The 27,403-nt window shown below is 40.6% G+C and overlaps 1 protein-coding gene across 3 annotated transcripts in view; it reads right to left on the reverse strand.

The window, feature by feature from the left end:
- cadm3 (cell adhesion molecule 3) overlaps positions 1-27,403 on the reverse strand; it is a 171,224-nt gene that overhangs the window by 67,547 nt on the left and 76,274 nt on the right. For all 3 annotated transcript variants that reach the window (XM_036138591.1, XM_036138593.1, XM_036138594.1), the window contains exon 4: positions 1,493-1,645. In XM_036138591.1, the coding sequence (XP_035994484.1) occupies positions 1,493-1,645 (153 nt within the window). The remainder of the gene's footprint in view (positions 1-1,492; positions 1,646-27,403) is intronic.

Here is a 27,403-nt window from a genome sequence, read left to right on the forward strand (position 1 = left end):
TGCATCTTCTCAGGAAATTAGACCAACTGTCTTTTGCTTTCCAACATGAACTCTCCATTGTGGTTGTACTTCAAAGCCATTAGCTGTTGCATTATAGCTTTCTTTTATTCTCATCCTGAATTTAAACAATAAAATGCAGCTAGTGAAAACCCAGCGCTGAGTAACAACAACTTTACAAATCAAAATCGATACAAGAAAGACCATTTGTGTGTTTGTGTGGAGGAGGAGAGGGGCGGGGTGGTGGACCAATTAGCCCAATGTTCAATAAGCATGCATGCTCTCTACTGCCATGGTGACTGCAATTTATTGCCTGCTACAGGGACGCATCACAAATAGGTAATAACATCCATCTCGCTGAGGATGAGTGGAACTGCTTTATCTCCAGCAGAGAGTTATGTGAGGTTGTACCCTTGTACAGAGGTTAACAACATAAACAAGGATCAGCATCAAACTAGAAGGCTGTGGAGACCCTAGACAAGGCGGTACTGTCAGGAAAAGTAAGGTTTCCTGGGAAGTCTAGTGAAAATATGCAATTAGGTTGCATCATGTGGGTTTTAGTGTTTTTGCATGAACTTAGACATCAGGGTATTTCTGGCTTAAGTGCTATAAAATCAGGAATTGTTCCTCTAACTTTATGGATGCTCTGCACTAAACGCCCAAAATGTCGATACGCGGCCTAATGGCTACGAGCTGTTTTCTTTTGCAATTTGCAAAAACAAAGGATCTCAACAGGGTCAAGCTAAATTTGGCTCCGAAGCTCAATGGGACAAATATCCCAGGGGTGCATCAAGGGGAATTTGAGGTAGTTAGACGGGTTACAATAAACTTTTGTAACCTGAACAGCCTTTATTTTCAGCCTACAGTCCGAGAAACCAAATTACATTTTTTTTTTTAAACTGTCATGAACAACAGGACCACCGCAGAGAAAATGAAAAAAGGTGCCAAAAGCCTCAAGTCTTACATGTGAATTTGTCACAACCCAACAGGTGTATGAGAGAAATTAACACAGGCTGCCATCAAGCTGCTTTGTACAGATGTTAGTCAGTCTCGAAGGAGATTGATGACTGACAAGGCAAGCAAGATTTCCATACCGCAGAGGGAACAAAGCAACATTTTCAAAATACCTCATCATAGCATCTAGTCGAGACAGGAAAGAGGAAAATGGAAGACACCTTAATATAAGCTTCCTGGAGACGAATCACCACGACGGACAGAATGAGAGACACCTCCGAGTACTACCAAGAGGCAAAAAGAAGGAAATGGCTTTTATTCAAGCTTTCTTTTACTAAAAATCCTACTTAATCCTGAAAGCGTTTTTTTACAGGACACACATACCTTTTAGATTTTCTTTCTGCTTGAGTTGATATTAAAATATGCCTGACACGCAGCTGCAGGGTTTATTTTAAGCCTGCATTGAAAAGTTACGACTTCCAAATCAAGATGACAGTTCCCGTGCCAGTGCGCCGTGCAGTGTAGTGTTTGCGTGACCCACCTAGAACGGTGACAGTCGCCCGGGCCGTGCGGACGGGCATGGTGAAGATGGAGCAGGTGTACTCGCCCTCGTCAGACAGCTGCACGTCGCTGATGGTGATGGAGAGCTCCGTGGGTGTCGAGCGGTGCAGCTGGATGCGGTTATCTCTCAGGGCTGAGGACGAAGAGGAGCAGGACATCAATAATTAGAAATGTGCTTTATGAATCGTTTAGGAAGATTTAAGAGCTGTGATGCAAGCGTGTCCTTTGTTGGATTCCTTTTCCGAACATTTTAATTTGTATATGTTATAGCTGTCCCCCCCCGAAGTGTCAAATGAATTGATTTTTCTGTTTGCAAACAGCAGCAGTTTTCATTAGATTGGCCGAGACGGTTTTCAAGGAAACCAAAACAGTTATGGCTGGACAACCTTTTCAAAAGAAACATGATGTGAAGCAGAACGGTGGTTGTGCAATCAAGCCATGAGGAATAAAATTCAGACAGAGTTGGAAACAACGTGAAACGTGACACTGTTGCAGGCACACAGGGACTGCCTCTCACTGCAGGGGGGGGTTCACTGTATAAAGACTGGCTGCCCACAGACAATCGCTCCCTTCGCACGCTGTTCCTCAACAGCAGCATTGGAGGGACTCCCACCAGGGTCCGAATGGGTTTGGACACCCACGAACATTTGCAGCGCCGGCCAGGCTAAGTAGTCTGTTTTCTGAGAAACCAACATCGGAGCTTATAGCCAACTGCACTGGAGACGGTCTGCTTGTAACCTTCCTCAGCTGCTGCAGGAAAGCGGAGTCGAGACGGCGCGGAGTGATCTCCTCTCCTGCGGCCAGGCCAAGCTGAGAGGAAAGCTGATCTGAAGTCACCCGCTGCAACCGGCACAGGCCCTCACAAGAAGCAGCTATGCGGAGGTCCACAGCCCAAACGCGCATCTCTGTCACGCAGAGATCCACACGCTGCAACCCCCGCAGCGCTGAGTTTCCTGTGGCCTAGGAGTCGGAGCCGCCTCCTAACAGCCACGTGTCGAGCTAGCCGCTTGTCGCTAATCAGACAACCAGCCTTCACCCTCCCTATTTGAAGTGCTTCCAACTGGATGCCCCAATGTATACAGAACTGACACAGATGGGTTTGGCAGAGTAAAGCAGAGAAAGTCAAATGGTTTAGTTAAAATGGTTTTACTGATTTGTTTTAAGGTTTTACTTAGTAAAAAGCCAGGGATAGCTCCTGCTAGCTATTTTGAGACCATGCTATAATGATGTAGTATGAGTGAGTGCTACGGTTAAAACAAACTTTGTTTCCATAAGGGTTTTATACATCGATGGGATAATGATGTTCGCATTTTCTGGTCCGCTCATTACGACTAAATGGAGCTTAAGATTTTTTTTGAATTAGCACCGAATGTCTGCTAGCATAATGCTGTTAGCTTAACGGATGACATTCACGCAACGATGGTTCATAAGGTTTGTTTCGTTTCGCTCCGCCATCGTTCGATAGTGCTATGCCCATTATTATCACATTACTATGGAACCTTAATGTCGATTTAATGGTGTTTCTTGTATAACTTTAGGATTAACCCATTTAGCGACCGGTCGCTACAGCGACCCCTAGCTTCCCAGAGGAATAATCACATTAATAAAATCAAGGGTCCGGAGGTTAGGGATTTTATTGAGCAAATAATTCTTTAAAATGTTGTTTAATCAAATAATGTTTTGTTTAACTCAGGATTTGCATTGCGACTGGGTTAAAACACATACAAAATGTTCTAAGTTAGTTAAGCTATTTTAACCTCATTCCACGTTCTTTAAGAGGAACTCTGGTTTTCTAAATTAATTCTGCAATGAACCAGGATTCACTAAATTATTCCGATGATGGATTTCAACTATCTTATTTTGTCTTTTTGATTCCTCTGTGTGTGCATAGTTCCTTAGCTTCTTTTTATCTTAATTTTGCTATGTAGTTTTAGTTAAGTTTGTTGATTGAAATATAGTGTTAATTAATATAAACAGCATTCTATAGTGATGTTCTCTGGATGTTTATTTTATTTCTGTTAATAAATTCCTGAACTTGAAGAGAAGATGTCACTCCTTTATTCTATATGTGTGCAGAGTTTGCTGTTGAGAGAACGCCAGTGCTCGAATCATTCCTTTCAACTATTGTCCTACTATCAGCTGTTTGGGCTGATATTCCCCGGACAATACCTAAAAGAGAGTTATTTATTAAACAATAAATAACTTCAACAGTGTGTAATAATAGCACAACAACAGTGAGCCTTGTAGCTCTTTTTAACACCCGAGAGAGTTTGCTGACCTGACTCCCACTGGACGGACTATTCTGCAGCCTCGGACTAAAGTCAGCACACACACCATCCCACCCATTTCAAGCTGTAGGGAAAAGAACAACTAACAGGTTCTGTTCATAGCATCTGAGAGGTCTATCAGAAAATGTAAGGTACTAAGCATAATACGTAAATAAGAACTGAAGTTAGAGCTTTAGAAGTGTAAGAGATACAGTCTCGCTGTGGTGTAGCGGGCTGAGTCTGTGTCTTTTATAGGGGGGACCCGAAGGGCATCCAGCATAAAAACTCACTGCCAGATCTGTATGTAAGATGTAAAGACTTGCTGTGATGTTCCCTGAATAAGTGAGCAGCCGACTGGAGACACACAAGGGTTTGAGAGACTGGGATTTATCAAAGAATTAGTCTAGATATTTATTTCAGCAGTTCACTTTTGTTGAAGCAGAAATAAACAAACATAAATTATTATTATCCGTGGAAAGAAAAAAGATTCTTATTTTTGCTATGCTGCTTATCCATCCCTGGGGGCCTGTAGGGTGGTGGTGCCTGACTCCAGCAGTCATAAGTAAATAATGACCCTGTGTGCTATGCAGATACTCTGTCTGCATTGATGACAATGAACTCACGTCATGATGCTGAGTGTCTGAACAGCTCCATCAGACGCAGCTGCTCACTAATTAATCAATTAACAATTATTTGGGCACTCCATTCCCCTTGACTTACATCTCCCAGTTATCCTTGTCCCAATGGAGGTCAAGGATAACTGTGATCCTTTGAGTTTCGTAGGTACCACAAATACTTTCTAAATGTGAAATGACATTAGGTTTTAATGAATGGCCTCCATTTTTTCATGTTTATATCCACGTTTTTAGATACACCAATGTACATGGCAGGATAAGAAGCAGCATGACAGCAGCTTCACAGCAACAACAACAAAAAATGCTGCACACTTAGAAGATAAAATATAAATGGGCTTTCCCTAAATAGTGCATTAATACGCGTTTCATTGCAGGAACAGATGTTTTTGTTACTGGGCTTGGCACAGGGCAGCCCGTTAAAGCATGACTGCCAGTCATATGGAGATGGTTTATTGTTGAGATAAAGAAAATACAGAACACCTATCTGTTATATTTTTTTTGTGCAAACTTTTAGAGCTTTAAAAGCTTTGTTTGCTGGCTACAATAATAATGGAACGCAAAGATCTACAAACGAGCTACAAGCAGCTTGAGGAGACAGCAGGAAAAGTTGTTTTATTTTATTCTTTTGAGCGTTCAACCTCTGTGTGTCTTGGAATATGCATGTATGGAAATTTTTCCCTGTTGGAAGACTTTGATTCAGTGTATGAATATTAACAATGCGGGAAAAAACACAGAGGGAGAGTCTGTTTTTGCAATTACTATCCGACTATGCTAATCGTGTGTTAATATAAGTTGTCAAAAACGTCCCCATCGTATGTTCCATATTTTATTTCACTGAAACAGTAAATTCTGTTGAGCTGTTTGGTGTTACAGTAGTTCTCTTAATTGTTTGCGTACGCACACGACATGACACTGCTGCATATGAATAATTGATGACCGTCTATGGTAGACAACCTCAAAAACTTGCATTATGACCAAGTAGTTTTGGCGCTGATTGTAATCACTTTTCAGATCGTTTCACCAATGTTTTACACATCAAAAAAAAAAAAAAAAACACAGAGCTGACAGGAGCCTTCAGAGGTTAACATCTGAAGTCTGTAACAACCTAGAGTTCCCATTCAGCAGTGTCGCTGCTGGCATTAATGTAAATTTAGACGTAGAAGTCTTTTTCTGAGATTCACTGTGTAATTATCGCTCTTGTAAAAAGATATATGAGCTAGTGGTGCCAAAACAGCTCTAAAAGTTTCAGTGAAAGTATTCTGACTGAAAAATAACTGCCTCAGCACATTTTTAAAACAGATATCAGGATTGGCTCTGGACCTAAAATAATTAGTTAGGTGCTTCTGTAATAGCGAGCATAAATCAGAACTACAAGGAATTCAATAAGGGGTACAGATATTTTATAAAATACACACACAAAAAAACTTTTGGAAGTTTTTAGAGAACATATGAAGAAAAAAACTTTATGTGCCAAATGAACATAGCCAAACACATCACATTCAATTATGCTAAACACATAAATGCATTTAATAGATGAATTTGAAGTGACCGCCCCTCCTTTGGATAGCTTCATAATAACAAACAACGTATGAGCAAAAGTGAAAGACAGGAGAAAAGACTCAAGAGTTGCTGAAAATGGTTAAAAAAAAGGAGTGACAGAAGAAGGAAAAATACATGTAAAAACATGAGGTTTCAAAGATTGGAAGAAAAAAAATGGGGCCTGGCAGAAGGATGAGAAGGAAAAAGAAGTCAGCTAAGGTAGGATGGATGATGTAAAACCAGAGGATGAAAAGTGGTAACAGGAAGGAAGGATTAAGGATATGGGAAATGGAAATGAGAATGAGGGTTGAAGGGAAGAGGCAAAATGTATGGAGGGTGTAGGAATGAAGCAGGAGGAAAGATACGAGCTAGGGGAAGGAAGTCAAGAAAAAAAGTCTGGTATCTAGGGAGAACGATAACTGTTAAAAGGAAAGTAACGCAGCAAGTATAAAAGATGCACGTAATTTGAATCGAAAGTGAATGACATCATGAAGAGAAAGAGTAGAAACAGGGAGGCTGAGGCGTTTAGAGCAGAAAATGATGTAAGAAAAAAAGAAGAGGTGTAGGAGTGATGTAGACGGGGTAAGAGCGGCAAAAAATAGCAGCGATGTAAGCTCGTGCACAGCATCGGAAGACAAAAAGACTGCAAAAAAAAGATGCAAATTGAGAATGAGAGACGAGAGAAAGTGCGTGAGAGCAAACAGAGAGGAAAAAAAAAACCAGAGGAAACATAAATAGCGAGGAGGATAAGGAAGAAACCACGAGGGATGGGTTGTGGCGGCGTGGAGCAACAAACGAAAGACATAAATGGCTTTGTCATCAATGAGAAATCCTGCCATGAAAGAGGGAAAGAGCACAAGCGTCTGAGATGGATGATGATGATGATGATGATGAAATGCTACGAAATAACGGCTCGTTTCCGTGATAGCGTTGACCTCTGCTGTGTTTGTGCCGTGTGATTGCTGCCTGTCTTCATGTCTTCTCACCTGCCTGTCTCTGTCTGCAGACGACGTCTACCGGTCTGACTTTCTGCCTCAATAAAGCTTACACTTCGTACTTCAACACCACCATACCAGAACTTTCACAGAATAATGCCTGAGAGAGCGGCAGCCGGGCTGCAAGAGAGCAGATCGGGTTCAGACAGGTGATAATCTCATAAATATTGCTCCCCATTCAAAGCAAGAACCTTCGGAGCATCAACAAAGATTTTCATTTAACAGGGTGAAACTGCCCTTTTTGAATATTTTATGGATTAAAATTAAAGATGGTGAGTTGGGCTTTTCTGATACATTTTTTTTATTTCTGTAGAAAAATGACCCAATGTCTCCATAAAAGTTAGCAGAACCTCTGACATTCTTCTATATCCACATAAAACACGGTTGAAAGAACTAAAAAGCAAGTCAGTGAACCAGTAAAAGTAGTATTTTGACTTGCAGTAAAGTATATCAAAGGGAAAGAAGCCTAAAATGCATTTTTTTTCCGACAGCAGCTGACAAGACATGTTGCAACAACGTAGAATAATTACTGTTTTGTTAAGGTGCACGGCCACGTTATTTGCGTTTTTTTAATTGAAAGATTATCACATCTTTTTGCCATGTTAGTTGTTATTTTAGTGTTTTAAGCTTTGTTTTTGCTCAGTTTGTTAGTAAGTAAAGCCCTTTGTGTTTATTTATAATAACAATGGAAGTATGTACTGCGCATACACAGCAGGGGATAAAACAAAGAAGCAGCTAATGGCTGTTAGCATCTCCGAGCGAAACAATAAAGGATGGTCCAAGATCCAGTGAAAAAAAAAAGAAATATTTGATTACAAGAAGGAAAAGACTGGAATGTCGCTGGGAATACAGTATGAACGTTGGTGTTCACTGAAGCGGACGCTAAACCAACCAATTGCTCAGATGTGACCGCAGATCATTAACGGTTGATCTTCGATCACACCAAGCTGCTGCTTTACTGCGAGGCATTGCAGAAGGTCAGGCTCGGTCCGGCATTATTTACAAGTGATTTATTAATTAAGCAAACCGGCATTATGATAGTTCTGCGATACTGTAGCTAGATGGCGCCACATCTGTTTATATCTGCTAATCATGCCCGGTCTTTGGCTCTATTTAGCCTCAAAAAAGGACCATCAAAACTTTATCCAGATGGACGCTTGGTGTATATAACCTTATTTTAACATGATCAAAAGGCTTTTGGTCTTTTTTAAAGCATTTAATGTGGTTATATACCTTTAAGGATATCCTCAAAAGGAAATGTGAAATCATAAAATAAGCATAGTATGGGCTGAACCTGTTTTAAACCTTTAAACCCTAGCAGATCCTCTAATGTCAAAACCTTCACAAAGTTAACTAATTTTGGTCATTTACTCCTGGCCCTACCCACCAGTATATGACCACAACATTATAAAACTACTTGAACTGTATCTTTGGGTCATCAGGTTTCCCTAACACCCATTAGACACCATCTACATGCCAACTGGTTATTTAGGAGGTATGCTAGAAAAAAAAAATCAATTACTTTTTTGTCCTATAATTACAAATATAAACATGTGGAGTTTGCTAAACATTACAGGAGCTTTAACTGATAAAACTTTGATCAGATAAGACTTTTGAGTTTTTCGTCAGCAAACAGTCTAGGTGGGAATGCTTGTAAAAGAACCTTGTGACCCTGTTAATATGGTGGAGGATCTCTGTTGTTAAGGTCCGGTTCCACTTTTAGGGGCCATGGGAGCCTCGTTTGAAGTGAATGACAAAGATTTTAAATAAAAATGTTGAATTATGTGATGCCTTCTGGTTATGTGTTTTATGTGTCTGGTTTTGTATTTTGGACTTGTACGTTTTATGCTGCTGTCTCGGCCAGGTCACTCTTGAAAAAGAGGTTTTAAATCTCAATGAGTAATATTCCTGGTTAAATAAAGGATAAATACAAACATACATAAACCTGACAGCATCTGCCTGAAAACTGAATATGGGTTGTCACTAGGTCTTCCAACAGGATAATCATACATAATGACCAAATTAACACAAAAATGGTTCAACAGACATAAAATTAGTCTTCTGTCATGATTATCTCAGTCTCCAGACCAAGAGCTTATGGAAAAACCAAATGAATTGAGCTGAGCTGAGAAAATAAGAGGGTACCAATGTTGTATTAACAGCAGGGGTGCCAATATGTGAGGCCAGAAAAGTAAAAAGAAAAAACCTTCATGCCAGACATGTTCCTAACCCCTGCTAAATAAACGTACTTCTTGACGGTTGGATTTTTCTAAATATTTTCAGTGTAAATTAGGCTCCTGTATAAAAAAAAGACCAAAAAAAGAAGACATATACAATATAACCATGGTCATATTAGGTTTTCACCATGGTCTGAACTAAGAATCTGGCTGAATTTGGTCTGAACCGAACGATTGGCTGATTTCTAAAAGCAGAGACATTGAACAGAAATATACATGAAATTTACATGAAGCAAAAGAAACCGAGAAACAGAGATCTCCATCCCTGTGTCTTAAATTTTAAATAAAACTTAATTTGCTTTCTGCATCTGCCAGATAATGACTAAAATAGAAAATAATTGGTGATAATCAGAGCTGAATGTTATACCTGATGAAAGGTGGGTGAACAGTTTGTATACGCTCAGTCTGTAAACCTAGCATTATCAGTAAGCGTTTTAATCCCACAAGGAACCCTCTCATAATTTGCATTAGATAAAGACTTGGGTTGTGTGTTTCATATTCGATTGTTTAAGTTCTTATATGAATTAATTATAAGATCCAAACTGGCAAGTGTTCAGGACTAATTAAGGGCGACATTGTTACTGACCTTTGCTCACCCGGCGGAGAGGCTCATCCCAAAATGTCGCATTATCAGCTCTGCTGGTAATTTGTAAATAAGAAAAAGAGAGGGTAAGCAGGAGGAAATAAAAGGACACAAGATCGGTGAGCGTCAAAGCCGCTGTGTTTTGCTTCCCGTCTGTCTCTCTTTCCTCGTTGTTTATTTGATATCTTACGGTAGAGCAATATCTGTGTTTGTTCATCTCTTTTTCTGTCTCTTCAGGAGTCTATTCAGCTGTCTTTTGCTCCCTCTTGCACACATACAGACACACCTTTGTTCCTCTTGGTATATTTTCAGTTATTTTATCCTACACTACTTTATCTTCATGCCTTATCGCCACGCAAGGCCACAACATTAGTCTTCATGAGCTACCCACTTTGGGTGGGTGTGTGAGGCGTACGGTCGCACATATCCCCACCCGCTGGACCTTGTGCTCAACTATCAGTCTCCTTAATTCTTTTCCCCTCATCTCTGCTCAATCCTCTTTCTTCCCCTCCCACTTTTTCTTCATCTCCCTCCCTTACATCTCATACATTACAAATCTTTTCACACCTCAGGCCTCCTCACTTTTTTTTTTCTGCGGTCTCTTTCTTTTCCCATTATAAACGATGTGTGGAGCTTGCACCTACAGGTGTGATGGATTTTCAGAAACGATATCATATCTAGTTACGGGGGCACATCGATTGGGAGGCCCCTGAAGATTGCACATGTGCGCTTGTGCTGTTTAGGGCGATGCAGGTAAGGTAAATAGTCTGCCAATAGGTCGCGCTCTGATATTTGGCTTTTATTTCGATGGTGAAGGGATGTAATGAATTTCTGTGCTTGAATATAAACAGGATTTATGGACAAGGCATGTGTGTGTGTGTGTGTGTGTGGGGTGGGGTGGGGGTTGTAGATGGTACAACAATGCCGCTGAGATGTGCGTAGGGCCAACACTTGGTTAGAAGTGAAACTTTGCAGCAGTACACGGTAAATATTCATGTGCATTTGCAGTACATTGCAATTTGCATGAATCTAATAAAGGTTTAGGAACAGTGCAGAAAAAAACAAAAATAAAAAAACAGAAGTATAGTCTATTTCTGTTGTTTTGAATTGTAAATGGACTGAATTTATACAACAGCTTTTTTTTCTTTGGACATAATGACTGCGCAAAGCTCTTTACACTATAGCTACATTTACTCAAATGCACCCACTAATGTGCACACATTCATATACCATTATGCAAATCTGTAGGCAACTTGGGTTTAGGGGCCTTGCTCAGGGGCACATCAACATGTGAATCAAATCACCAAACCCTTCGATTGCAAGTCGACAACCCTACCCACTGAGATTAAAGTCTCCTATCGTAACAATCAGTAATGTATATTTTTAGAAGTGAACAAAACTTGCCTATGATGTTGTGCAGCATCCCAACACCTATGTCAAGATGCTAATCATGGATTTCAGCTCAGCCTTTAACACCGTGCTCCCAGACATGCAGGCTCTAAACATTCTCAACCTGGGATTATCTCCACCTCTCTGCTCCTGGATCAGTGGTTTCCTTACCAGCATGCCCCACGTGGTGAGGATAGGGGAACGCACATCTGCTCCACTGATCCTCGACACAGGAACACCGCAGGGTTGTGTCCTCAGCCCAGCTCTCTTCACCCTTTTCACCCAGGACTGTTCTAGTAAGTAGTGATAGTAGTAAGTAATATCTTTATTGTCACTGAAACATACATTACAACAAAATGTGTTCTCTGCTTTTAACCCATCAGTGGGCTGCCATGTGCGGCGCCCAGGGAGCAATCTGGGGTTAAGGGTCTTGCTCAGGGACCCAGAGTGCAGGCGGTGGGGATCGAACCGTGTACTTGCATCCTTATCTGAGTGCAAGCATGCTGCTCTAACCACTAGGCCAACACTCCACACAAGTGTTGGCCTCTGCTGTCCGTGCTGTTGTGAAGACCCACTACAGTGATGAGGTCAGCAATCTCACACTGTGGTGCTCCAGGAACAACATGATCCTGAACACTAGTAAGGCCGAAGAGGCAATAATAGACTACACGAGGTCCGGGAGGACTGAACAAACTCCTCTCTGCATACAGGGGGATGTGGTAGAGCGTGTGGACAGCATTAGGTTCCTGGGCATTCATATCTCTTCAGACCTCTCCTGGAGTGTGAACACCTCCCACCTGGCAAATATGACCCAAGAAAGGTTCTTCTTCCTCGGGAAACTGAAAAGGTCTGGACTTTCCACTACACTGCTAAAAAAAAAACTTTCACAGAGCTACCATAGAAAGTGTTTTATGTCTAAGCATAACTGTGTGGTACGGGAGCTGCACAGTGGAGGAGAAGAAGGATTTAGTACGGGTTGTGAGGACAGCACGGGATTGTGGGAATGCTTCCACAGGATTTGTTTATGCAGAGCTAGTTCAGAGAAGGGCAATGCACCGTTTGCCCCTCTCCCATCAGGAAAACGCTTCATAAGCATCAAATCCAGAACTAATAAACTCAGAAACAGCTTCTTTCCAAGAGATGTGAGGGCTATCGCCCCCTGCTGAGAGGTGCGTGGTCCATCATGTTACAATAACGCTACTGTTATTGGCTATTTGCACACTCTTATTCTCTTGAATATTAAATTGCACTTTTCTGTAAATGAAGCTTCAACATCACAGCACAAAAATTACCTCATTACCTCTTTACTTGAGATTAATGAAGGACGACTAATCTATGTAACATGGCTCGTATCACTCGCTAAGGGACTGATATCAGAGCTCTCGGACTCTGCTGTGTCCTTTTTTTTTTTTATCTTTTGCATGCTCTAATGTGTCGGGAGAAAAAAAATAAGTCTGTTCTCCTTATGTGTGGTGTTATTTGATTTCTGTACATCTTAAGCTGGTGTTTGCCTTAAAGGCAATTTCACCATGTTTAACAAATGGTGACAATAAAGGATTTTTGATCCTTGTGGGACGACTGCATGGTGTAGAATTGTTAGCACTGATGGCTTAAAGCCAGGAAAAGAAAGAAAGAAATCAATCAATCAAACGTTTACTTATAGAGCACTTTCACACACCCAGGGAAACCAAAGTCCTGTACAGGAACTTAATATTAGCCAGGAAGAGAAAGGATCGAGAAGTACCATTTACAGTTTGCCACAACTCTATAGCATCCGCCTTCAATCCTGGTCCTCGGTGCCCACTGTCTTGCATGTTTTACACGTCTCAGCTCAAGCAAAATTTATTCAAATGACTTTGTTAGCTCCTCGGTGTACCATCGCTTGCTGTTAATGGTAAATGGTAAATGGCTTGTACTAGTATAGCTCTTTAACTAGTCTTGACAACCTCCAAAGCGCTTCACACTACAGTTCAGTCATTCACCCATTCATGCACACATTCACACCCTGGCGGTGGTGAGCTATGTTAGTAACTGCAGCTTTCCTGGGGCAGGCTGAGATTTAAATACGGTGTGTGGCATTGCCTCAAATGTGCATGACGGTGAACCCTGAGGTCCAGGCCTGGGGTCCTCTGATGTAGGAAAAACAGCAAACACGTGGGAGATGTTGCTCTGGTCAGACGAGATTTGGATCAAACTTTTTGCTCAGCATCTAAAACCCTGTGCACTGCAAGAAACTAACACAGCACACACCCCTGAACACGCCAACCTCATATTGAAGCATGGTGGGGGCAGCATTATGCTTTGCCAATGCTTTTCTTCAGCAAACGAAGGTAAAGGGGTTTGAAAATGAGTGGAAAAAGGTACTGGAAGAAAACCTGACCGAGACAAAGAGCTATAACTGAGTGCATTAGACCAAAAGTGTTCATGTGTTACAGCAGTTCACTCAAAGTCCTGATCCAAATCCAACTGAGGATAAGTTGCAGGACTTGAAGACTGATGTTTACAGAAGCTCTTCTCCCCATCTGACTGAGCTTGAGCTACTTTGCAAAGAAAGGTTAAAACGTTGGCCTCCTTGTGTGCCAAGCTGATTTACAAATACTCCAAAGGACTTGGTGCTTTCACTGCAGCAAAAGGCGGTCCTTCAAAGCGTTCGCTGAATCATACTTTTTCAGATTTTAATTCAATTCAATTAAATTGTATTTATATTGCGCCAATTCATGACACATGTCATCTCAAAGCACTTTCCAAAGTCAAATTCAAACTTTTTAACTTTTTTAATTCTATAACTGTCCTTATACTTCACCATAGTACAGTCCTTTGGGTTGGTCTATCATATAAAAGCCCAATAAGGTACATCCTGACCAGTAATCAGGATGTACCTTAGGAGCCAGTAATCCTAACGGACCAGTTAAAACAAGCTTATATGAATAAATGTGACAAAATGTCCTATTATGTGAATCTCTCATTAGTTAGATTCATCCATCGCCATGGCTACTGCAGCATTAGGATCCGTCTGCTAACCAAATAGGAAGAAAAAAAACTAAGCTGCTGGTAAAAATGTTGAACTAATTAAGTGTTTCATAGAGACAATGTGTTATTGGGGAACAGGCTGGTCTTTGCAGCCTCATTTCCAGCCTCGGTGCTAACGGTTTTTATGGATACGTTCGTTTTTTTTTTGCGTCAAAGCATCGGGCTGAAAACCCAGGTGCAGCTCATTTATGACTCATGCAGTAAAAAGGCCTTTGTTGCTGCAACTCTTCTTCTTCGCAGAGCATTAGATAATGTTTTCCTTTAATCTAGTTTTATTACCCAAAACCTGTAGCTTCCCTAAGATGCCCACAAAAATGGCCCTTGTTACAAAACCAGCGGTTGCAAAAAAAACCAAAAAACATTTGAAACGATGTGTCTAGGTGAAGAAGCCAGAGAAATTCCTTATTTCGCAGCAAATGACTGAGATGATTGTCTGGTTTACATTTTTAACCTTAAACAGTGAACCTTTCTTCCTCTGCTGGTAGTTCCTGGCACTTTGGTTCTTTCTCATCGTCCGTCTTGCCGTTTGGTGAAGCTGAATGGTGACCACATTATTACAGAAGGAACGATCAGCCTGCTGCATGTGTTCAAGCTGTTTTCAAAGCGCTTCATTTTCAACGGCGTTTGGAGTGCGTCGATTTTGAATCGCCCTGGCATCTCTCTGCACTTTCACGGAGGCCTTCGGAGACATTTCCCCAGCTCCTCCAGCACAATCGCTACTCAAATCAGGCCTCCTTATTGTTCTTCTGCTCCGCCTAATTCATCTCAGCTGCTTTTATTTTTTTGAATGGGAGATTTAACCTGTCACATGCGTGGTCTGTGTGCACATTTTGTGCACTAATGCACTTATGTGGGCCACTGTCTGACTGCCACAGGGGGCAGGTGGACAGATAAAGATAATGAAGCGTGCATCAAGCCAAGAATGCACCTGAGTGGAAGCATTAATCACGAGTTCAGCTTTAGGCTCTTGCAAGAAAACTGCCTGTTAGTGGCTGGTAAAAAAAAAAAAAAAAAAGAGAGTTTAACTTTAAGTTTAACCTTAAGAACAGTAAGATTTCTGCAAGGTAAAGACAAAAGGCAAAGCCCTCATCGACCATCAAACGTATAGGAGATGGATGAGTTTAAGCGCCTGCGGTCAAGCACTCAAAGCAATGGGCAGTGCTAAAGGGAGACGAAGAACACCAACGGGCAAATGCAAAGCAGGAAGCGCTCTTAAGTGCAACACCAACAGTATCCCCCAGTGGCTGACCTCCGATATCCCAAGATCCCGCTGATGTCATTATCTAAGTTATCTCTCCTTATCCCTGATGCACCGGTGATTTGTTTAAGAGTGATTTGATATCTAAAAGGATTTCAAGCCCAACTAGGTGTTATCTTGTCAGGTCGACTTTAACTCCGCGGCTCTTGTCCAGCCGCTGCCAGCTCCAGGAGGTTAATGACTGTGACAAGGCAAAGACAAACACCGAGCTCACAGCCTAAAAATGGCAGCGTAGGAACCAGTGACCGTGTGATTACGGCCAACCGGCTTTTTGCTGCGCGGCTTTAATTATCACATCGCGCGTATTCATTTCCCCATAGTGGGACAAAGAAGGTCTTATCTTATTATTTAAGGTCTTGATTTTACATGACCTTGGCACATAAAAAAATACATGTTTTATATTTGGTTTCCTCCAGTTTTGTGAAGCTTCCCTGTCCCTGATACATAAAACACACCCACGTGTCACTACAGGGACGTTTTTTGTTTCTCAGGGTGGTGTGCAGTGTAAGTTTTCTCTCACATACAGAAATATTCAATAAATTACAATGTCATGAGGCTCATTTGTCAGATGAAAAGTGCCTTTAGAAAACAACATAAGAGCAGGTATTAAACGTACTCTTCATAAGGTCCACATGTCTGTATGAATACGGTGTGATAGCCTAGTGATAAATGTCGTGTTTTTATTTGCTGTAAGCAGATAATTATCATAATTAACAGAAATAAAGGCGTAATAACATCAGGTTTTTGTATGAGTGATCTATATAATGTGTTTACCTTGTTGAATTGAGTTACTGGAATAAATTAACATGTCAATGATGGTCTGATGTATTGAACAATTGTACAGTAAAGCTCTTTGAAGGTAAGATAGTTCATATTGGGTCTTGTCTCCTATCAGAACATGTCGTCTTTCATGTGTTTGCCTTGTTTCCTGCATGGCTTGATGGCAAAGTGCGAATAAGACTTCTTTTTGCTTTCACTTGGACTCTTGTCCAAAAAAGACGAGCTTAGTGAACAACTGTCAGCTCCTCCATCGTTACCAAGGGCCTTCTGGCTGCTTCTCGGATAAGTGCGCCCGTTACTCAGACTGTAAATGTAGGCAGGCGGCCATCTATTGATAGGTCTGCAGTGATGGCCATACTCTATTCATTTTAGGGTGATAGATTGAAAACTGCTCCATGAGATGTACAAAGCATGGGATATTGTTTTATGACCAAACATCTCCGCAGCTTTACTCCTGATCTGTCTGCTGTGTTCCTTGGTCTTCACAGAGGTTCTCTAACAAACGTCTGACAAAGCCTTCACAGAAATCACTCTTAAAGCAATTGCTTGCAGTGGATTTCAGTGAAGGGCTTCAGAATAAATGTGATACAAAGCAGAAGCATGCTTAAGTTTTTTTAAATTTAAATTCAAGTTACCAAGTTTATTTACATTTAATGTATTGTTTTTAATATAAGTCCTGAATTCAAATTATAATTTTAAGTTACTGAAACTTGCAGAAACCCGGCAATAAAAAAGCAGAAAATGTAAAAGCCACATTTGACACAAAGACCGTGCAGCACTGCAAAATTACCAAGGGCCGATTGCTGAATTTTATATGGAAATTTAGGGGTTTTTTCAAACTCCAACAGAAAAAATAGCTCTGTGTTGACATATATCTTCCCAGGAGAAACCATAGAGTTCACACTCTGGAGCTTTAAACATCAGTACATCGTTGCACATGTAGAATGCATAGGCCTTCTGAATCATTTCAGCATTTCAGGGAATTTAATCATGTAATCTACGAGCTGAGAAGATGTAACATATCAAGTAGAACATCTGTTTATCATCCTACATTTGGTTATTTGCTGCATGTGTTGCACGTCGACATCTCCGACCCCCAAACTCAACAACTTCCCAATGTCCAGCCGTTGATCTGGTCACAGGAGCTGTTTTTTTTACTCTGTGCTCCCTCAACTCCTCGTCCTCCTTCCTCAATCTTTCTCATGCTCTTTCAACTTCAAACATGTGGGGAGAAGGGGTGGGTGGGTGGGGGCATATTCCATCCCAACACGTACTGAGCGCACGTTCCCCCCGTTTCATCTACCTCCTGCCTCCTTATGCCATCCCCAGCAAGTTTTCCGTCTGCCAAGAAACCTCTTAAATTCAAATTTCCGTTATTGGCATAACAGGCAAGAAACCTGTGATGCTGAAGCAAAGTACATCAGTTCCAGACAAATATTTCCCTATACCTGTCTCCATCTCCCTCGCAGCTTCCGCATCTCTTCATCTCAGCCTTCTCCTGGTTCTCTCTGTCATTTGCCCCCATTGATCCCATATTCCCACCTGGATGATTCCCTTTCCCTTCTACTCCCTCTCTGTCTCCCCACCACTCAACTCTGTCTAGTTTTGTTTTACATTTCAAGCGTTTAGCCGACACCCTTGCCAAAGAGAGGCTGCCTCTCGTCTCCTTTCTCTCCAACGCTCCCACACATGTCGCCCCCATCCTCCCATCTGCTGGTGAATATTCTCTCCAGCTCCCTAATTATCCTGCCTCTCCGACAGCTGATTGGGGTTCAGTGACCGCGAGCCTCCCCTTGATCACGCTGTACTTGCTGATCTGAGGGCCAAAAATTGATCCTGGATCAGGGCTTCGACTGCGAACGAAAAGTTTCTGATGTAGCAAATTATGCACAATCAAATAGAAAAAGGAAGAAAGAAAGAAAAAAAAAACGCAAGTGGAGGAATGTGAAGCAGACTTTGCCCAAGCGAAAGAAGAAAAATGTTATTATTATCTTCAACTAACAAGCCACTAATGACCAGATACCTAAAGAGTGCATCTGAGAAAAAAAAAAAAACATTTGCAAGGGTAATTTATTTTAGTAATTTGATTAATAATGTGTTTATATTCATTTATTTGCAAAACAGGTTGGCTGTGCACAAACTTCGCTTTCCAAGCATATTAATGGAAAGTTAAGCGGATGAAAATATTGTGGTTAAAAAAAAGGCAAACGAGCACCGGCGATAACCACAGAGACTGCAGATATTTTACACTATAATGACGTACCTCTTAGCAGGGGGACATCGCTGTATTAAAAATCCGTTTCACGGCTCCTAAACTTGCTGAGAAACCGAATTTAGGGTTTTAGAAGCTGCTATCTATAATCTCCTAAATGTACAGAAATACACCCCTGCATTAGTGTATATCACACTCTATAAAACACATGCTCCAAAGTAAAATTTACATAATCAGTGAAATAAATGAAACTTTAAATCCTATCCTAATTAACTAAGACACACCCATAAGATACGCAACAGCAGAGGGAAGCTCTCGTTAAGGACTGTCCTAACAAACCATTTTCTCTTGTCCAGGCACGTTTGATGCTTGTGTGTCCAGCCAATTAAAAACAATTTAAAAATCAAACGAGAATTTATAAAAGGTCTAACTGCAGTTTTCGTCTTATCTTTCTTCACCTTCGTATTAAGAAGGAACCTCGGGAGCTAATTGGCATATTTGTCAGTTTCAGCTTGCTGCTTTTGGACGCCTTCATGCCGCCGCGTTCCCTCGCCGTTCGTTTAAGCTCAGATTCACGCAGCGTTAAGGGAGACTTTCTCCCTTCCTTTTTTAGATGATGTCCCTTTATGTCCTGCAGTGTTTTGATCTGACCGCCTTTGATAGCTATAGAGGTGTGTTCACGTCCTCTAATTATTTCATGTTTAAAAAAAAAAAAGACTAATGTCCTTCCGTGACACATCCTCGCTCATGCAAAGGGGTCAGTTTAACGGCAAAAGCCAGACGTTACATGGATTCCTGAGGTTTTTTTTCTGTGAAAAAAAATTATTATCCCCCATAATAACATGCTTTAAAGGTATATGTGCTAATTATACAAGGGAGAGGGGCGTTTTTAGGTTTTAATTCAGTAGTTTGGTCCACTGTCTACTATCTCACACCCAACACACACACACACACGGCTCTCACTGGGAGATTCTCTCTGTGAATTTATCAGAGGACTCTAATAACAGCAATTGGAGACTTTGCACAGGTCAATGTGTAAAAGTGTGGCATCAAACACGTTTCCTCAATCGTTTAACTCAACAGAAGAAAATATTTTTAGAACTTCAAGATAGAATTTTGCTTGCTGGGTTACTTTTAATCGTGGATGTCTTCCACATACAGGCCCTGTAAGAAACTTACAGGGCGTTGGGAGTTCCTAGGTAAGGGACTTTTTTTTTCTTCTGGAAAATTAAAGGTGTCAGTTGTAGGTACCCCTCAAAAATCCTAGAAAAATATCTGTAACCAAAGAAATGCAAATGTTTTACACGTCATCTTTTCCAAGAGAATCAGGGTGTGGGAAATTTTAATCAGTAACCTCTTGTTTCCCTGGGGTACAAGTATGATGAAACTCCTCAAAATGGTAAAGACAAGAGAACATGCCGTTCAAGTAAAGCATATTATTATTATTATTATTATTATTAATATTATTATTATTAATATTACAGTTTTTATTGGTTGCTTTGACGCAGCAGTCAACTCAAAACCCACATTTTTCAAAACAGTTAACGCAGAGGTCTAAACAGTGGCACCAATGGTCAAAATTAAACATTTTGTTTGCAAAAGGCTCCAACACTGCCAAAACATTTAACATATGATCCAAAAGCAGATTTTGCCCTTAAACAACACAACTTGCACACAAATGTTTGAGCCCTTCCAATCATTCGTTACACAAGGGGCAACAAAATACAAAACACCACACTCAATGTGAATCAGTGCAGCATTGCTGGTAATTGTAGCCAAAGACTGCACGCAGCTTACATGGCAGTGTCATTTGTAATCAAATTTGCCTTTTTGCAAAAAAAATGGATCCAGAAGCAAATATGTTGTGATGCAAATTTTATTGATTCTTCATTCTTTTTTTCCAGATAAACAAATGAAATATTCCAAAAAATGAAAGATTTCAACAGAAAATACTAGGGCTGTTTGTTCCTTCTAGTCCATTCTGTCTTGACGAATAGGCCACACGGCCTCATCTACATCACATTCAATATTTTCCCTTGTGATACACCTAAGGAAAAATCTTCTTGCATGCCTGATCCATCCTTTTACATGCCTCTGCATCTACATCTTGTGCAGCAGCAGACATTGCATTGAGCAAGGGCATCTGCTCATAGGGACAGTGATCATATACTTTCCATCGCCATGCACTGAAGAATTCCTCTATAGGAATATATAGTGATGTACATACTGTATAGAAGCAATACTTGCTCTCCCGTCGAAAAACTCTTACCATGGATGCAACCGTGTTTCTATTGAGAAAAGTTTGGACTCTTTGTCCCGCCCCTCTAAGTGAAAGGCCATGATTTACCACATGATCAATCATAGTTGCCTGAATTTCATCTGTAACTTGAGCCCTTCCAGCTACACTGATACCTCGTACACAGATTCCTCTTCCTCATAATCTTCTTCCCCTGATCCATCTACCTCTTAGTCTGACTCTCATCTGCCTTACGTTGACCATTCATGCTTGCAAAGAACAACACACAACATGGCACCTTTAACGTAAAGCCTGCAAACTGACTGCAAATTGAAAAATTGTGCAAAGAGGTGTCAATCAGGTGCTTCAGTGATTTCATTCTGAGCAAGAAGTTTCTAAGAGCTTGGAACATATGGTTTCTGTTTTGCTACCACAGCTAAAGCAATGTAGTTTGGACTGCATGAATGACATCTGCGTTAACTATTTTGCAAAACGGTGGGGAAAATGAGTCAAACCAATGAAAATGGGTTAACTCATTTGCAAGAAGTGTCTTTTGCTCTGCAGAGATGGTGATGCTGAAAACTGAGAGGTTGCAAGTTTCTTCAAACAGGTCAAAGCAACCAATAAAAACTGTATAAGGTCAGGAAATAGTTACAAGGAAACTGCAGCCTGGCTAAACTCGTCCACATCTACAGACAGAAACATTACATTTAAAATATGTGAATATGTGAGCAACAAAGCTGGACGAAGACCTCGGTTTGTCTTACCACTTATGGCGAGAATCATGGTAAGGGATGTCAAAGACCTGCAAAGCTCACTGTTAGAGAACTGCAGCAAGGGACAACATCTTAGGACACCCATAATACAGTTTTTATTGGTTGCTGTGACACAGCAGTCAACTCAAAACCCACATTTTTCAAAACAGTTAACGCAGAGGTCTAAACAGTGGCACCAATGGTCAAAATTAAACATTTTGTTTACAAAAGGTTACAACTCTGCCAAAACATTTAAAATATGAACCAAAAGCAAATTTTGCCCTCAAACAACACAACTTTCACACAAATGTTTGAGCCCTTCCAATCATTCGTTACACAAGGGGCAACAAAATACAAAACACCACACTCAATGTGAATCAGTGCAGCATTGCTGGTTCATTGTAGCCAAAGACTGTACGCAGCTTACATGGCAGTGTCATTTGTAATCAAATTTGCCTTTTTGCAAAAAAAAAAATGGATCCAGAAGCAAATATGTTGTGATGCAAATTTTATTGATTCTTCATTCTTTTTTTCCAGATAAACAAATTAAATATTCCAAGAAATGAAAGATTCCAACAGAAAATACTAGGGCTGTTTGTTCCTTCTAGTCCATTCTGTCCTGACGAATAGGCCACATGGCCTCATCTACGTCAAATTCAATATTTTTGCTTGCACCTATGGAAAAATCTTCTTGCATGCCTGATCCATCCTTGACATGCCTCTGCATCTATATCTTGGGCAGCAGCAGACATTGCATTGAGCAAGGGCATCTGCTCATAGGGACAGTGATCATATACTTTCCATCTCCATGCACTGAAGAACTCCTCTATAGGAATAGACACAGATGTATAAACTGTATAGCAGCAATACCTGTTCTCCCGTCGAAAAACTCTTACCATGGATGCAACCTTGTTTCTATTGAAAGAAGTTTGGACTCTTTGTCCCGCCCCTCTAAGTGAAAGGCCATAATATACCACATGATCAATCACAGTTGCCTGAATTTCATCTGTAACTTCAGCCCTTCCAGCTACACCTTCACCTCATACACAGACTCCTTTTCCTCATAATCTTCTTCCCCTGACCCATCTACCTCTTACTCTGACTCTCATCTGCCTTAGACCATCCATGCTTGCAAAGAACAATACACAACATGGCACCTTTTATGTAAAGCCTGCAAACTGACTGCAGATTGAAAAATTGTGTAAAGAAGTGTCAATCAGGTGCTTCAAGGATTTCATTCTGATCAAGAAGTTTCTAAGAGCTTGGAACATATAGTTTCTGTTTTGCTACCACAGCTAAAGCAATTGAGTTTGGACTGCTTGAATGACATCTGCGTTAACTGTTTTGCAAAAGGGTGGGGGAAATGAGTCAAATCAATGAAAATGGGTTAACTCATTCGCAAGAGGTGTCTTTTGCTCTGCTGAGATGGTGATGCTGAAAACTGAGAGGTTGCCAGTTTCTTCAAACAGGTCAAAGCAATCAATAAAAACTGTAACATGTAGATTTCATCTACAGCTAACAGTTTGGAGGTATGCCAATGAAAAAGGCCTTTCTCTGCTACCATCAATCACATAAACAGGTAAAGTTTAATAGAGTCTACTGGGTAATGTACCTGGTATTGTGTGCTTTGGTCAGACGATACTAAGACTGAGCCTTTCCACAAGAAACCCTCTAGAGGGGTCTAGCATCAAACCAATGATGAATATTAGGGGAAAGAACTTATTGCCAGTGTTAAATATGGTGTGTGATCTGTAATGTTGAGGGCCAGTTTTGTCATCTAAAGGGACTAGAAACCTTGTTAGTGGCATTGTGAACCCTTTGAGTTACCAGACCATTTTAAATTAAACGAAGCCCTGGCCAGTGGGAACTTCAACAGGATATTGATCCAACAACATTTGGCCGAATCAGCACAGCGCTTCACCAGCAAGAAAAATCAACCTTCCCCCCCACAGACTCTCAGTAGAAGACCTGTTGGGTCAGCTAAGGAGAAGAGCCCATGAGAAAGGCCACAGGAGATCAGTTAATCTAGAAAGACGGTGCAAAAGAAAGGGGTAACGATCACTCTCTCTGTATGATCAAGTTTTTTTGAAAATGATAAAAGAGAAAGCTGCCCTACTGGCCAAAAAAAAAAGAGCTATTGATAGCATAGGGGCCAAATATACTGGAACCAATGCTTATCTAATGAACAAATTAGGTAAGCTCATCAAGGCACCAGTGATTTAGTTAAAACCAATTACTTCCTCATGTGAGATTTCAAAGTCACTGAATAAATTTACTCTAATTAAACATTGAATTTTTCCTAATTATGAGATTGAATTGCTGCAATAAATGGGTGTTTTTTATTTTTTATTTTGTTCCATCAATATTTATCTTTAATGGATAACAATAAGTGGGGAATGTGTTGTACACTTAGCTCCCAGCAACATTAGCCAGCTCCCGATCAAGGTAGCTTTCTGTGACAACATCTGTCTGTAACAGGAGGTAATTTGTGTTTGCTTCATAAGTATTTATAAGGCCCACGATGAAAAAAGACGGTTTCACCTAAGGGAGAAACTTTCCTAAACTTCAGCTACTTATTTGAGTTTATCTCTTAGCACTGATTAAACCCCAGCAAAGTTTTTACAAAAAGATTATCCCCTTATTCATTAAAAATCTTCTGCCTAAATTATTCCGCAGAAAATCTTTAAATATGCAAATTGTTCCCCTCTGCTCAGACTCCAACAGCTGCTCATCCTCAACGCTGTGGAGCAGCTCTTCTCCGTGCAACGTTAAGGTGCAACGCTGAAGGAATCCACCCACGCATGTTCGATACAGAACCTGATCCTAAAAGCAAAAGATGAAACCCAATAGACGTCAGCATTTCTATATATAACGGAGATGGCTTCTGAGGCGTGAACTCCAGAACTTTTCAGCCTTTGGCTCTCAGAATATTGACCATCACTGGTTGAAGGGTTCAGACTTTGTTAAAGCCCATTAAAACAACAAGTTTAGTAGCAACATCAGCACCTCGACAGGCATTTTAATGCTTCTATTTAATTCTGATTACGTTTAATAGTAGTGATGGATAAACCCGTCGTCTTTCGGAATCACTGCTCCCTTAAGTGTTTAAGCAGACATACTTTGCACTTTCCATCTCTTATGTGAACACTGCTGAAGAAATCTGACAGAACTATAACTTTGTAAATAGCAATTACCCCCATCACACTGATTTGTTTTGGCTTTGCAAATTCAGTGGAGTTTTGAAGACATGTTGCTGTAAGTAAAAACTGTCTCTGTGTCTAATACCGCTGCATAAGTAATATGATCTCCAGCTCATCCGGACTGCCGCTGCTCTTTTGGATATGTTACAAAATTGCATTGCAGTCCAGAGACACCGTGTTCACAGAATGTGTAAGAGCGCAGCTCCAATGTCTCGGCAAATGACCCGATGTAACATTTAATCTGTTGTAAAAGTGTACAGATGTCCCCCTGATCAACATTGATTCACGTTGCTATGCTGCCTGCTGCCGAGGTTGACACGTCAGGGTGCTTGGAGATACTTTCTGATTAATTCAGCCATTATAATTTGACCGACTGGAGGCGCTCTTCAGTAGAGCATCGAACTTTCATCCCTAGATGGTTTAGGTGACCATCCGTCCATCCTACTATCTTCCGCTTGTCCAAAATCCAGACACCCAGAAAGCGCTAAGCCTGGCTCACTGTCCCGAAACCTGTTTCATTTCTTTGCTTTCAGATACGCCAACATACCTGACAAGATAAAAAGCAGCATTACATGTGTCCAAGGTCTATTTCTATGGTGGATTCATCATCAAATTTTGATCAAAGCAAAGGGTGTAGTCTGAAATTATGAGAGTGTGCTGCAGATACACAAACAAGTCCAAAAAACTAATTAATTAGGTTTTTGTTTGCCTGGAAAAATTCCCATATGGGTTCTACATAAAGTGATGTCTCACTCATTAATCTGGGCCAATGTGACCCATGAAAGCACTTTTGAACAAAAGAGCCAGAATCTTGGCAAAGACGCGTTACAATCAAACAAGTCGTCTGCTTATCGCACGGCTTCAATCGTCTGAAACACTCCTTTAATGGTTCCGCAGCAGGTTCTGTGTTTTTTCTTTAAATAGATTTTGATCTTTTTATATTTGGCCTTTCGTTATACTAAACCAAAACCTTCTGAGCAAAGAAGAAATGAAACTGGCATTTTCCAGGCCGGCAAATGAGGAGGAAATTCATTTTGTTTCAGGCCTTTTTGAATCAGCAGCACACTCCCACGAGCTCTGGCAACACAAATACCTCTTAGCAATTTACCAAAAAAAAAAAAAAAGCTAACTATACTACCCAAACATACCTAGACCCATGTGGGTTTTATAACCGTTCGCCTTCATGCTTACTTAAACTTATAGAAGCAAAGTGAAAATTTCCTTTTCCTAAGTTTGTCAGGAATAAAATTCTCACTCGTCACCGTTTCTGTGGCGTTTAGAGAGAAAGAAATACAACGTTTCTGGTCTGGTTGAGGTCCGCTTGTTTTAGTTGAAGTATGTGAATAAATTAGAAACGAAAGAGAAAAGCCTTCACAGAGTGGTGTCAGAAAACAGGATGGAGGATGAGAACATTTCACAGTCATGGCTCTGTTAAAGGACTGTTTCGGTAGTTTTACGGTCCAGTGTTTCCGAACAACCTGCGAAAGGTCATAAGTGCCAAAATGTCAAAACTCAGAACAAAAAAAAAAAGGAGAAAAACCAACCTTTCTTCTTTTAAGAAAACATTAACCTAAATCAGTCCTCCTGTGTGCCTCACTGCCTGTTTTGTTTGATTAGTTCAGTTTGTTTTGGTTTCTACAAGTAAGAAACACAATTACTATTTCAAATCACGCAGCGACCAATTTTTTAGGCTTTTTCCTATTAACTTACAATTTTTTTTTTCCTTCACTTTGAATTCTCTTTGTGCCTTTCTCCTCCATCTGTTTGCTCTCATGTTCCACGGAACTATTTTGAGGACACATGGAAAAATGAAAGTCTCGAAAAATTCAAACAGAAACTGTTGAAAAGCCATCTTTCAAGTGGCAGTAGATTTGAAAAAGTCTCAGTGGCAGCCTTTCAGTCCTGTTATGGTTGTTGTTAATGCACTCTCCAGAGAGCTTTTCCAAGACGCTGGGAAAACTTTGACTGATGTGATGTGGATCAATAGTTTTTCAGAAAAACGCAGAGAAAAAAAAAAACACAGCTTGTGCCCCACATCTGAAATAGCATCTTGCTCTGCCCTAAGTTAGTCTTTTTTTTCTTAAGCTTTAGCAGACTTTTTTGCCATTCTTTAACACCGCTTACCTGTGAGGAGAAAAACTGCAGAAATGATTAGGATTTGCTGAGATGAAATGAATAAGCTACAGTCCCGGCCATCAATACAGCAGAAGTCTGCCCACTCCATCCTCCCTCCAGAAAGAAGTCTTTCCCCGTCTGGTTTGTGAATCACCAGAGACCCATTACCTTGGTAAATTGCTCCAAAGCAGATGATCGTCCGTCTGATGTCTGCTGATATGCTTTTATGGAAAGGAGGTAAACCATATGACAAATAAATAACATCATAGATGGACTGAGAGTGAGCGCTCAATTTCTTCTGGTGGGGAAAATTTGTTTACAAAACCTCAATATTGTTCGCAGGTCTCAGTTTACTGTCTGCAAGCTGGATTTGGTATAGGTTAATTCTGTTTGTCTGTTTACAAGTTATGTAAAGATTTAATGTATAGAGAAAAAAAACATTAAAGGGAAGTGTATTAGTTCTATAATGGAAACAGTAGAAAAGAAGGCATCTTCTAAGGGAATTCAAAGAATAAAGGAAAATTAGGACTAACTTTTTAATGTCTTTAATAAAGCTTAATCGTGTCATCTCAGAGTTGTACAGATTTGATCATCTTTATTGCATTTGAAAGCCTCCAATTAGTTTCCTTTTTTTTTCAGTTATCAAAGTATGATTAACGT

Source organism: Fundulus heteroclitus, chromosome 6, assembly GCF_011125445.2.
Source record: "Fundulus heteroclitus isolate FHET01 chromosome 6, MU-UCD_Fhet_4.1, whole genome shotgun sequence".
NCBI classification, from domain to species: domain Eukaryota; kingdom Metazoa; phylum Chordata; class Actinopteri; order Cyprinodontiformes; family Fundulidae; genus Fundulus; species Fundulus heteroclitus.